Source organism: Myxocyprinus asiaticus, chromosome 3, assembly GCF_019703515.2.
Source record: "Myxocyprinus asiaticus isolate MX2 ecotype Aquarium Trade chromosome 3, UBuf_Myxa_2, whole genome shotgun sequence".
Lineage (NCBI taxonomy): Eukaryota > Metazoa > Chordata > Actinopteri > Cypriniformes > Catostomidae > Myxocyprinus > Myxocyprinus asiaticus.
This window is the reverse complement of record NC_059346.1, coordinates 6,105,984-6,120,082: the sequence shown is the minus strand read 5'-3', so window position 1 is coordinate 6,120,082 and position 14,099 is coordinate 6,105,984. Positions and strand designations below refer to the sequence as shown.

The following is a 14,099-nucleotide window of genomic DNA, read 5'->3' as shown; positions in this document are numbered from 1 at the left end:
GGCTCTGGTAAATAAAAAGCAGTATCACCTTTTCAAGATTTATAAATGAAACAATGTTTTCAGCGGCTTTTGCCGCATCGCACAGCGCAGCACATTGAAGACATGGAATTTTGGTCACAAACGTGGCGGCACCCTCATATAGTGACGTCACATGAAACAGGTCAATATGTCAAAATATTGAAAAAAAAATTTGATTGTTCATGTCATGACCGCTTTAAGAACATACTTTAAAACTGTGCTAAAATCTTCAGAAGTTTAAGTTTGTCAAACTGTGCAAGGTTTATTGAGGTAACCATGTGAAGTGTCCTGTAGAGCTGTTCTTGTTCTCCCAGTTGCAAGGTGTGTTGCATGAACAAGGTGTGTGTGTGTGTGTGTGTGTGTGTGTGTGTATGTGTATGTATGGGGGTGGGCGGGTGTTTGTGTGTGTGTGTGTGTTCCGATGCAGATGGTCTGCAGTATTCCCAACAGGTGGAGCTGGAGAGAGAGCGCTGGGAGCAGGAGCATCACCCACAGGGTGGGGTTCATAATCATGATACAGATCAGGAATGGGGTCAGGAATGGGAACGGCCACGGCGGATATCCCCGCGCTCCATCAGTAAAGAGCGCTGGGTGGAGACCATGGTGGTGGGTGACTCCAAACTTATGGACTACCACGGGAGTGGGAACGCTGAGTCCTACATCTTCACCATCATGAACATGGTTAGAATTTATTCAGTTGAGATTCGCTTAATTTATATTTCAGCCCAATCTGACATGACCTGTTCAATGCTAAGAATTCCACCAAGTTTGACTCATTCATCATGTCTATACCGCTCAATTGCATCTCTGAGTGTGTGTTTAGTTCCATTATATTTGTATCACTTTTTTAAAGGTGGCTGGAATTTTTCATGATGCCAGCATCGGTAATGCTATCCATATCGTGTTGGTCCGACTCATTCTGCTACATGGAGAGGAGGTATGTCAGAATCAAGGGATAATTTGCTTTGTGTCCTAAAGACAAGCATAGACCAGCGTGAATTTCCATGTTGGTTTATGCTGGTCTAGATGTAGGACTACGAAGCCTTGCAGGAACAACAGCATCCAAAACACAACATATGCTGGTCTTTTCAGCAGGGTCATCAGACACCATAAATATAAAGTCAGACCCTTCCAAACAGATCTTCATGTCAGAACACTCAGCCAGAACCAAACAGCTGTGAACTGTGAAGACTGTGGACGTTTAAGAAGCATCACATCTTTCACTACTTTGAGGTTTGGACTTTTGTGTGTTTTCAGAAAGGGCTGAAAATCGTTCATCATGCTGATACAACTCTCACCAGCTTCTGTACCTGGCAAAAAAACCTCAATCCTCAAAGTGACACTCATCCAGCACACCATGATGTCGCTATACTTATCACCCGGTAAAAACACACATATACACATATGGGTGTTTCTTAAACTTCGGGCACTTTTAGCACTGTGGACTTGCAAATTCATTTTTCGTGTTCTCACTAGTTTAATTAATTTGTCTACTAACAATGTCCAACAGTGTATGTACATGCATCAAAGGAGATGTATGTCATTTTTGTAATTTTTTCTGAAAGTCATGAAAATACCACATCATTTCATTTCCAGCACATCTCAAATTCTGTATTGTTTTTAATAGAATTCTGTGGTGGAAATGACGCTGTTGGAAACAAATTTACGTTTTTGAAATAAAATGGCAGACTTTGTCTTGCTTAGGCTAATGTTTCATAACTAACATTTTATGGATTAAATGGAAATAACACTATCACACTTTTTGGCAAAATTACAGCTTGATTGGAAATGGCGCCCAATAAAATTATTCTGCTCACAAGTGATATTTACTTTGAATTTTCACTTGTCTCATATTTAATCTCCAGCATGCTCTTCACTGACACTTTTGTTGACTTGGTAAACAAGTACACTAACTTTTAAAAAACTTCATTAACAGGAGCAAAATTTTTGCTGTGGTGGAAATGACGCCACGACTGTGGGACAGTTGTCATTTTTATTTTTTATTTATATTAATTATTTTCATACAATAAATATTGAATTGGTTTAATTTTATTTCACTCTTTGTATAGATTATCATAATTTTAAACATGTAATAATTTGTATTTTTATAATTAATTTTCATAGTTTGATATTGAAAGTCTGGTTCAGGGTAAAGGCTAAAACAATAAAGTCTATACATAAACAGCATTTGAAAAATACCCCCCCCCCAAAAAAAAGTGAAGGCCTTGTAAAAAGTTTCCAAATCAGTTTTAAAGTGAGCTTCATATATATATATATATATATATATATATATATATATATATATATATATATAAAGAAAAAATATGAAATCATGAAATCAACTGCTGTGACATAAAATTGAAGAAACGAAGTTGAAGAAACACCCGTATATAAATATAAATATACATGATTTCATATATATATATATATATATAGGCATTTATATGTATATAATATTTGGGCATGTCACAGCTGTGTTCTGTTACACTACTTTATCTAAAACTATTTGAAACAAATTTTGTCTAATTCTTGTTTAATTATTGTACAAGCAGTTTTATAATTAATTAATTAACAGTAAAATTAATTGAGAGAATGCATGAAATATTTGTTCTTTTAAAACATAGTCACATCACAGGACTGCCAGAAATGCCAATAACAGCACCTATAATATATACACTTTCCCTTATACATTCATATCAATACTTACTTTATGCCCATGTCTTGTAAACTACCAATTTTCATTTATATGTATATATTGATATATGCATTCATATGTCTATATTATAATTTTTACACTGTCAACGTTTTCAGTTACTGAGAAATTCACTTCGTATGGTAACATCTAAATTACCTTGTTTGGGGGCCTGGGTAGCTCAGCGAGTATTGATGCTGAATACCACCCCTGGAGTCACGAGTTCGAATCCAGGGCGTGCTGAGTGACTCCAGCCAGGTCTCCTAAGCAACCAAATTGGCCCGGTTGCTAGGAAGGGTAAAGCAACATGGGGTAACCTCTTCGTGGTCGCTATAATGTGTGGTTCTCGCTCTCGGTGGGGCGTGTGGGGAATTGTGCGTGGATGCCGCGGAGAATAGCATGAACCACACGTGCTAAGTCTCCGCCGTAAGGCGCTCAACAAGCCACGTGATAAGATGCGCAGATTGATGGCAACTGAGAATCGTCCTCCACCTCCCGGATGGAGGCGAGTCACTACGCCACCACGAGGACATAGAGCGCATTGGGAATTGGGCATTCCAAATTGGGGAGAAAAGGGGAGAAAAATAAAAATAATAAATAAATTACCTTGTTTATATGTCAAAGAAATGATTTAATATTACGAAAACAAACCTGAATATATTAGGTTACACCAATTAAAGTCATTTTAAGGGTCGTATCAGGTAACAACTGCACATGTTCAACTACATTGTAAAGCCATATTAAAGTCATAAATGTCAGCTTATTGATTAATGGAGCTGTGTGTTATCTACAGTCTCTGAGCTTTTAACAGCCCCTAAACGCTCTATGCTCAACAGTTGGAATGATCTCAGCATGTTCAGCTGCGCCCAAGGCTTTGAGATTCTCCAGAACACATGCATGCTGAACACAGCCAACAATTAAAAAATCTGAGCCAATTTGGTAAAATGACAAAGAATTCAACCCCAAGCCATAACTCTTTTTAAGCAGAATTCAATTTTAGCCCTGCAGCACAAGTTTAGTAGCCTATAAAGTGATTGACACCAGCTGTTGTGTCTGACCTGATGTGAACTCTGCTGTCAGGAAGGATATCTGTGCAGGCATGAATCAACCGTGTGAGACGCTCGGCTTGTCTCACCTGTCGGGCATGTGCCAGCCACATCGTTCCTGCAATATCAATGAGGACTCAGGACTACCTGTCGCTTTCACCATAGCTCATGAGCTTGGACACAGGTGTGTGTGCCTTTGTTAGTTTTTCCACTTATACATTCATACTGATTTTAAAGGGATAGTTCACCCAAAAATGAAAATTCTGTCATTAACTCACCCTCATGTTGTTCTGGACACATAAGGAGATGTTATGCAGATTGTTAGTCTCAGTCACCATCAGAGCTAGGCTATACATTGAATTTTCGCAATATTATTGTGATGTCAAATTAAACGATTATTTTAATGTGCTTTTTATTCGGCCACTATGTTTCCTAAGCGCATATCATTAGACTAATTTCACGATCCTTCAGGGCTGCACAATTAATCAAAATAATATCAAAATAGCCATATTGTCAGAAGAGATTATTAAACTGCAAAAGGCTGGGGTTTAATTAAATTAATACATGGTCTGTGTGTGTGCTTCAGAGTGAACAGGTGACGCGCTGTTCTGTATGCACATGTGGAGCTCGTGATACGGTGTTTTCAGCGGTCTCAGTGCGGTTTGCGTGCATTTTATACTGTATAAAGCTGTATAAAGCTGTATAAAGCTCATAGATCACATCTAATTTTCCACAACTCATGTTTTCTGGGGGGTTTTTGTCCACTGAAATTTCTTGGAAATATGTTTTTTCAATGTTTCATCAGCAGAATGATCCAAAACACTGCAAAGAACAGTTTTACACATTGAAGAGACTGTACCGTAAGTCTGTCCCTCACAGACTTGTTGTCATTCTGTTTAAAAATGAAAGACGGCACAACTGTGAATGATGTCCATTCCAAACATTTGTAACTGCTACAAGTTATATAACTATAAAAACGTGAGACAGAAAAGCAGGAGAAGACAACGCTTCACCAGATTTGTAATGATTAACATTAAACTGTCAAACACACCCTTTCAGTGCTCCAGGTGAAGGTGAAGTAAATAAGATAGAAATATATTACTATTGTAAAAACAAATGTAATCTTCATAATAATAATAATATAATAATTCAGTATTATAATAATAAACCTAACAGGATCCCACAATAATACAGTAATTCAATATTACAATAATATCACTGACTACCACCCCTGGAGTCGTGAGTTTGAATCCAGGGCATGCTTAAGTCTCCCAGCCAGGTCTCCTAAGCAACCAAATTGGCCTAGTTGCTAGGGAGGGTAGAGTCACATGGGGTAACCTCCTCGTGGTCGCGATTAGTGGTTCTCGGTCTGAGTGGGGTGCGTGGTAAGTTGTGTGTGGATCGCGGAGGGTAGCATGAGCCTCCACATGCTGGGAGTCTCCGCGGTGTCATGCACAACGAGCCGCGTGATAAGATGCGTGGATTGACTGTCTCAGAAGCGATTTGTCCTCTGCCACCCGGATTGAGGCGAGTAAATGCGCCACCACGAGGACCTACTAATTAGTGGGAATTGTGCATTCTAAATTGGGGAGAAAAGAGGATAAAAAAAAAGAAATAAATTACAATAATTTTCCACTGTGTTCAGAAAATTAAGTGATTGAAGTAGCGATGCACCAATATGAAAATTTTTGGCCGATACTGATTTTAACAAAAACTATTGCCAGATGCCAATTCTGATATTTTGTCACTTACCTTATTTTGTCATCAGATCACTGTTTTTCTCAGGAATTATGTTTTAAAAATGTACAAAGAGGTAAAAAAAAGCATTTGTTCAAACAATAAATAATTTCCATTGAACATGGATTGGATCTGTTGAACACATGACAGGCCAAAATATTAAAGAGCCACAATGAAAGATAAGTAGAAGAAAAAAATATTTTACAAAATTATTGAAAAATAACTTAATATAGCATGATGACTGATGTGAAAAAAAATTTATTTTGTACTTCTAAAAAGTTTTGTGCAGTTCAAAACAGCAGAACTCACTTTTTACATGTTTGTACTGTATATAATAGAACATCACAAATTCATGTTATGCATATGTTAGGCAATTCCACGGAAATGACTGTATATACAATATGGCACAGCTTTGAGTGCCTTATTGCTTTTATAAAATGGTCACCACATAATAAAAATATTAGGACACAAATGTTCTTTAAAATGTTATATTTTGTAAGTAAAATCATTAAATGACATCCTTCCACCAGAAAATGTGGTCCCTGGCAGTAAACAGAACTTTGCTACTGTCAGCAGTGGATGCCGTGGGGTGATACAAATAAAAGTTCTGTGAAGAGGTCTGTGGCAGACACGCCTCTTGTTCATTGGAAAGAAGGAAGCAGGAACCAGGTTATCAACCAAAAAGACTTTAATAAACAAAACACAACATAAAACTGCTTTTCAGCATAACCAAAACACACATCGATCGACACACACACACAGCTCCGTGTGTCTCCCTCTCTCTCTCTCTCTCTGGCGTCTCCGGCTCCTCCTTATCTCTTTCTCCCGCTAATTGGGGCAACTCAGCGCCAGGCGTGCATCCTCACGGCCCGGCCACGCTCTCCTCCTCATCACAAGGTCAGAGCTGTGCTTTATCATGAATAAAGCACGGCTGTTGTCCAACAGCATACAGGACCGGAACTATTCGTTTTATAATAGATCATGTAAAATGCCGTCCAGACCGCTAGAGGGCGCCACTTGCTTACACAATGCTGACTGAAACGCTGATTGCAGTCTATTTTTGAACGCCTTTAAAGCTTTTATAATCGCGCAAGACCATATTGGGATTTCAGTCTTAACTTAATCAATAGTGCAGGCTTAATGGATACTATAACAATGTCTCAGATGTCAAAGTTTGCTGGTTTCAAACGTTTTGGATGGTTTTACCTCATCATGTGTAGGTAAGTGCCGCTTTCACAACTGTCACGCCTGTTTTTCCTCATTAATATGAGAGCGAGAAAGAATAAAGATTTAATATTACATGTTTTAGGAGTGCCAACCCTTCTACATTCTGTGTCTGGATTGTGCATTTGAATTGAAAGAGTTTTTACAGTGTGTTTTGATAATGAATTATGAATGAACCATCAGTTTTTCATATTGCCGTTTTCATGCTTAAAACCAATTTGCAGATGGATTTAATTTGGTCAATAATTTGCTGATAAATATCGGTGGCCAATACATCGGTACCCTGTTCATTCACAAAAAAATAAATTAAAATGTTTTAGTAGAAATATATGCAGGTAAATATTGCTTTTTATTACTTTTAAGTTGTATTGGTGCATATCAATGAAAAGTATTAAATATAATTCACCCTTGAGATCAATTGAAAAATTGTGGATGGTTATTAATATTACAGTAACTAGATTTTTATTTCATGCATTGAACATTCTACTTGGCTGCAATGGCTGCTTGGTCGAAATTATGGTTCCTCTAATTAACAAAAATTACTTCTATTCCATTTCTGAGCAAATACTTATCAAGATAAATATTGAAAATTGTCAATAATGCCTGAAAAATATCGAAAAATAATTTTGTAGCCATATCGCCCAGCCTTAGTCACCATTCACTTTTATTGTATGGAAAAAGATGCAATGAAAGTGAATGGTGACTGAGACTAACACACTGCCTACCAGCTCACTCTGTGTTCCACGGAAGAAAGTCATTCAGGTTGGTACTGGAACAACATAAGCGTGAGTAAATGATGACAGAATTGTCATTTTTGGGTGAACTGTCCCTTCAAGTGAGAACAGGTCAGCGTTAATAAATGATTTGAGGAATGAAGTCACCTTCTTGTGCTTTACAGTTTTGGAATCCACCATGATGGACAAGGCAATGACTGTGAGCTTGTGGGGAGACATCCCTTCATCATGTCCCGCCAGCTCCACTACGACTCCTCACCACTCACCTGGTCATCCTGCAGTAAGGAGTACATAACACGCTTTCTTGAGTGAGAACACACACCCATGTACAGACACATGTAATTGCATGCTTTTTACTTAACAAAAAATATACATGTATCCCAAATGGACTACTGTTTGAATAGTCCAGTCTATTGTTTACAAAGCTCTGTTATTTTCTTTCTTGTGAACACAGTCGTGGTTGGGGTTTCTGTCTGGATGATCGCCCATCTAAGAGGGATCTGACCACCCCAGTGGCAGCACCTGGAGTTCGATACACGCCCCAACACCAGTGCCAGCTGCAGTATGGACCCAATGCCACCTTTTGCTCAGAAGTGGATGTAAGAAGTAGTGCTCAATTTATATGCGTTTTTTTATGGATAATGCCTATACAGATCCCTTTCTCTCCCTCTCTGTCTTTCTGTCTGTTTATCTAAAATAGCAAATACTAATTTAACACAAAATTGCTGAATTTAAATGAGCAAGACTTGTTTTACTCAATATTTAAAATTCACTGAAAAATATTTGATTCAATTGGCAATTGATATATAATTCTCATCATTAACTCACCCTTATGCTGTCTCAAACTCGTTTGACTTTTTTTCTTTCTGCAGAACATAAACAAAGATATCTTGAAGGCTGTATGTTTTTGTCAATACAATGCAAGTCAATGGGGTCCAAAACTTTCAAGCTCCAAAAAGGACTTAAAGGCAGCATAAATATTCCATACAACGCTTACTGTAATTCATGTCTTCTGAAGCAATACGATTGCTTTGAGTGAGAACAGATCAAAATTTAAGTCCTTGATTTCACTTCACTGGCTGCCCGCATCAAATTCAAGGCTTTGACTCTGGCCTTCAGGACAGCCAATGGAACCATACCCCCTTACTTCAATTCACTTCTCCAGGTCTATGCTCCAACTCGCTCTCTGCGATCTATGAACGAGTGGCGCCTGGTGGTCCCATCTTAAAGAGGCTCAAAGTCTATTTCACGATTGTTCATTTTCTCTGTTCCACTGTGGTGGAATGAGCTTCCAAACTTAACACGATCTGCTGATACCATCTCAACATTCAAGCTGAAAACACATCTATTCCGCGAGCACTTAACCAATATGTATATATATATATATATATATATATATATGTATATATATATATACACAGTGCATCCGGAAAGTATTCACAGCGCTTCACTTTTTCCACATTTTGTTATGTTACAGCCTTATTCCAAAATGGATTAAATTCATTATTTTCCTCAAAATTCTACAAACAATACCCCATAATGACAATGTGAAAGACGTTTGTTTGAAATCTTTGCAAATTTATAAAAAATAAAAAACAAAAAAAACCACATGTACTTAAGTATTCACAGCCTTTGCCATGACACTCAAAATTGAGCTCAGGTGCATCCTGTTTCCACTGATCATCCTTGAGATGTTTCTACAACTTGACTGGAGCCCACCTGTGGTAAATACAGTTGAATGGACATGATTTGGAAAGGCACACACCTGTCTATATAAGGTCCCACTGTTAACAGTTCATGTCAGAGCACAAACCAAGCCATGAAGTCCAAGGAATTGTCTGTAGACCTCCGAGACAGGATTGTATCATGGCACAGATCTGGGGAAGGGTACAGAAAAATGTCTGCAGCATTGAAGGTCCCAATGAGCACAGTGGCCTCCATCATCCATTAATGGAAGAAGTTTGGAACCACCAGGACTCTTCCTAGAGCTGGCCGCCCGGCCAAACTGAGCGATCGGGGGAGAAGGGCCTTAGTCAGGGAGGTGACCAAGAACCCGATGGTCACTCTGACAGAGCTCCAGCATTTCTCTGTGGAGAGAGGAGAACCTTCCAGAAGAACAACCATCTCTGCAGCACTCCACCAATCAGGCCTGTATGGTAGAGTGGCCAGACGGAAGACACTCCTCAGTAAAAGGCACATGACAGCCCGCCTGGAGTTTGCCAAAAGGCACCTGAAGGACTCTCAGACCATGAGAAACAAAGATTGAACTCTTTGGCCTCAATGGCAAGCGTTATGACTGCAGGAAACAAGGCACCGCTCATCACCTGGCCAATACCATCCCTACAGTGAAGCATGGTGGTGGCAGCATCATGCTGTGGGGATGTTTTTCAGTGGCAGGAACTGGGAGACTAGTCAGGATCGAGGGAAAGATGAATGCAGCAATGTACAGAGACATCCTTGATGAAAACCTGCTCCAGAGCGCTCTGGACCTCAGACTGGGGTGAAGGTTCATCTTCCAACAGGACAACGACCCTAAGCACACAGCCAAGATAACAAAGGTGTGGCTCCGGGACAACTCCGTGAATGTCCTTGAGTGGCCAAGCCAGAGCCCAGACTTGAACCCGATTGAACATCTCTGGAGAGATCTGAAAATGGCTGTGCACCGATGCTCCCCATCCAATCTGATGGAGCTTGAGAGGTCCTGCAAAGAAGAATGGGAGAAACTGCCCAAAAATAGGTGTGCCAAGCTTGTAGCATCATACTCAAAAAGACTTGAGGCTGTAATTGGTGCCAAAGGTGCTTCAACAAAGTATTGAGCAAAGGCTGTGAATACTTATGTACATGTGATTTTTTTCATTTTTTATTTTTAATAAATTTGCAAAGATTTCAAACAAACTTCTTTCACGCTCACGTCATTATGGGGTATTGTTTGTAGAATGTTGAGGAAAATAATGAATTTAATTCATTTTGGAATACGGCTGTAACATAACAAAATGTGGAAAAAGTGAAGCGCTGTGAATAATTTCTGGATGCACTGTATATATACAGCTCTGGGAAAAATTAAGAGACCACTGCAAAATGATCAGTTTGTCTGGATTTACTATTCATAGGTATGTGTTTGAGTAAAATGAACATTTTTGTTTTATTCTATAAACTACTGGCAACATTTCTCCCAAATTTCAAATAAAAATATTGTCATTTAGAGCATTTATTTGCAGAAAATGACAACTGGTCAAAATAACAAAAAAGATTTTGTTTTCAGACCTCGAATAATGCAAAGAAAACAAGTTCATATTCATATTTAAACAACACAATACTAATGTTTTAACTTAGGAAGAGTTCAGAGGTTTTCAATGGGGTTCAGGTCTGGAGATTGGGCTGGCCATGACAGGGTCTTGATCCGGTGGTCCTCCATCCACACCTTGATTGACTTGGCTGTGTGACATAGAGCATTGTCCTGCTGGAAAAACCAATCCTCAGAGTTGGGGAACATTGTCAGAGCAGAAGGAAGCAAGTTTTCTTCCAGGATAACCTTGTACATGGCTTGATTCATGTGTCCTTCACAAAGATGAATCTGGCCTATTCCAGCCTTGCTGAAGCACCCCCAGATCATCACCGATCATCACCATTAGATGACCAGGTGGAGGATCGTTGTTGATCTGGGGGTGTGTGATCAAGAGGAAGATGGATGGTTGAATTTTTGCGCCAGGAGTGGCATAAAGTCACCCAACAGCAATGTGAAAGACTGGCAGAGAGCATGCCAAGACGCATGAAAGCCGTGATTGAAAATCAGGGTTATTCCACCAAATATTGATTTCTAAACTCTTCCTAAGTTAAAACATTAGTAATATGAACTTGTTTTCTTTGCATTATTTGAGGTCTGAAAACACTGCATCTTTTTTGTTATTTTGACCAGTTTTCATTTTCTGCAAATAAATGCTCTAAATGACAATATTTTTATTTGGAATTTGGGAGAAATGTTGCCAGTAGTTTATAGAATAAAACAAAAAAATTCATTTTACTCAAACACAGACCTATATATAGTAAATCCAGAGAAACTGATCATTTTGCAGTGGTCTCTTTATTTTTTCCAGAGCTATATATAATTCTCTCTCTCTTTCTTCTGCGCTAGCACCTCCAGCCACCTTGAGAGCTTGGCAGTACAACACTACAGATGTTGTTGAACTTTGTATGCCAAATTGCTTACTATGTTTCTTATTTGTAAGTCGCTTTGGATAAAAGTGTCTGCTAAATGTAAAATGTAAGTCTTTATTGCCATCTTGAAACCTGCATTGTGTTCCAAACTTTCCAGATGTCAAGATTTATAGTGAATAAGGACATATATTTTTCTTTGTTTTTCACCCAAAACTGATCGTATCACTTGAAAGTTTTGGGCCCCATTGACTTGCATTGTATTGTCAACACATCATGCATCCTCCAAAATATCTTTGTTTGTGTTCCGCAGCAGAAATAAAAGTCATACGAGTAAATGATAAGAGAATGATCATATTTGGGTGAACTATACTTTTAAAATAGCCAAATATCGTATATCAATATATCGGTCTATCACTAGTAGGGCTGTCACTATTATTAAATTTGGCAGATGATTAATTGCCATACAAATAATTGCAATTATGACAATTAATTGTCTGTTTTAGGGCCCTCACGATTATGAGGATTAATTATCAAACAAATTCTCATACTTTTGTCATAGATGTATGTGTTCTTCATAAACCTTAAGAAGTCATTTATTCATATTTAACTTTTACATTATTTCCTTTAAGGCTTTAAAAACTTATGAATGACATTAAAAATAATATTCTAAATATCAAAATAAGTCTCCCAGCCACTGGTGGTTGCATCAGGGAGGGCATCCAGCGTAAAACCTGTGCCAAGTCAAATATGCGGATCACGGATGGTCCGCTGTGGCGACCCCTAATAGGAGCAGCCGAAAGAAGGAGAAAATATGTCAAAATACAAAATACTCTTTTTGGTCAACTTTAGTCTTGGTCCATTTTGCATTTGCACGTTGCTGTTGGAACCCAGCCAACCTAAATTGCTATTATGTTATATTATATCAAATAATAACCACGGTTAGATCAAATAACCGCGATCAGACGATTATTTAATAATCGCGACAGGCCTAATCATTAGTAAGTACATAGTACCAGAGAAAACAGGAATAACATTTATTTGTTTCTGGCTTTAAATATGTAAATTAATTTTCATGTTTAAAACCATTTTTCAGTGGAAAAAATACTTGGTGCGCATGGTAGGGTCTAAGGGGGGGCTAGGGGGTACATTGCTTTGAGCCCCCAAGAAACTTCCAGACTGACGGCAAAAAATCAATGTTGGCCCCCCTAAACATTCAAGTGCCCCACCAAAGATTGCATAGCAGTACAGGCCCTGTTAGTGCACGTTTAAAGGAATAGTTCACCCAAAAATGATAATTCTCTCATTATTTTTTCAGAATTCTGTAAACACCAATAAAGATATTTTAATGGCGAGATAATGAAAATATATCCAAATAATGCAAGTCAATGGGGAACAACACTTCCATGCTCCAGAATGTACATACTGAAAAGCCAGCATAAAGGTAATCCGTACAACTCATGTGGTTTAATCCATGTCTTCTGAAGCGACCAAAGTGTAACTTCTTTTTCACTCTGCAGTCTCCTAGTTGCGATCATGAGCTCGATTGCACTTCCTTACGCGTGAGTGCTGTGCATGTTGTATGAACTATTACTTTACATTGTCAAGTCATACAGTAATACAGGCCCTTTCGGTTCCAGAATGTGTGTCAGATTCTGTGGTGCTCAGTGAATGGATCATGCCGCTCCAAACTGGACTCGCCTATAGATGGAACCAGGTGTGGACCTGATAAGGTAAAAGAGATTTTGAAAGATTTACAGATCGTTTATTCTATTCCAAGTTACTTATAATGTATTGGGTTGTGTGTGTGTCAGTGGTGTATCTCTGGTGAGTGTGTAATCGTAGGGAAGTTACCAGAAACAGTGAATGGAGGGTGGGGCCCCTGGAGCACCTGGTCTCACTGCTCTCGTACCTGTGGAGCTGGCGTCCAATCAGCAGACAGAGAATGCAACCAGCCAAAGTACCATGTCACTCCCTCTACTCGTTTCGTCTACTCTTTATCCCTTTTTGCTGTTCATTTATTCATCCTTCTTTGTCTGTTTCCCATCACTGGTCTTTTAGTTCACCCAAAAATAAAAAATTCTCTCATCATTTACTCACCCTCATTCTAGATTTGTATGACTTTCTTCCTTCTGCAGAACACAAACAAAGATTTTTAGAAGAATAAGAGTGAAGAGGTCTGTGGTGATCAAAACTTTAAAGCTCTAATAAGCATATAAAGGCAGCATAAAAGTAATCCATTTGACTCCAGTGGTTTAATCCATGTCTTCTGAAGTGATCCAGTCGATTTTGGGTGAGAACATACCAGAATATACAGTAACTCTTTTCTCTGCAATAAATGTTGACATCAGCAGACTCCTTGGCGATCATGATTTCAAGCTTGATTACACTTCCTAGTGCCATCTAGTGCTCTTCGCATGCGTCAAGTACTAGGAAGTGTAATCGAGCTTGAAATCATGACCGTGCCTAAAGAATGCAGATGTCAAGATATACATT

General features: G+C 38.7%; 1 protein-coding gene across 1 annotated transcript in view; it reads left to right on the top strand.

Annotated features, from left to right (window-relative positions):
• adamts12 (ADAM metallopeptidase with thrombospondin type 1 motif, 12) overlaps positions 1-14,099 on the top strand; it is a 58,048-nt gene that overhangs the window by 17,938 nt on the left and 26,011 nt on the right. The window contains exons 4-11 of the mRNA XM_051679559.1: positions 446-699; positions 872-955; positions 1,276-1,400; positions 3,791-3,940; positions 7,616-7,759; positions 7,906-8,050; positions 13,244-13,336; positions 13,418-13,563. Coding sequence (XP_051535519.1) covers positions 446-699; positions 872-955; positions 1,276-1,400; positions 3,791-3,940; positions 7,616-7,759; positions 7,906-8,050; positions 13,244-13,336; positions 13,418-13,563 — 1,141 coding nt within the window. The remainder of the gene's footprint in view (positions 1-445; positions 700-871; positions 956-1,275; positions 1,401-3,790; positions 3,941-7,615; positions 7,760-7,905; positions 8,051-13,243; positions 13,337-13,417; positions 13,564-14,099) is intronic.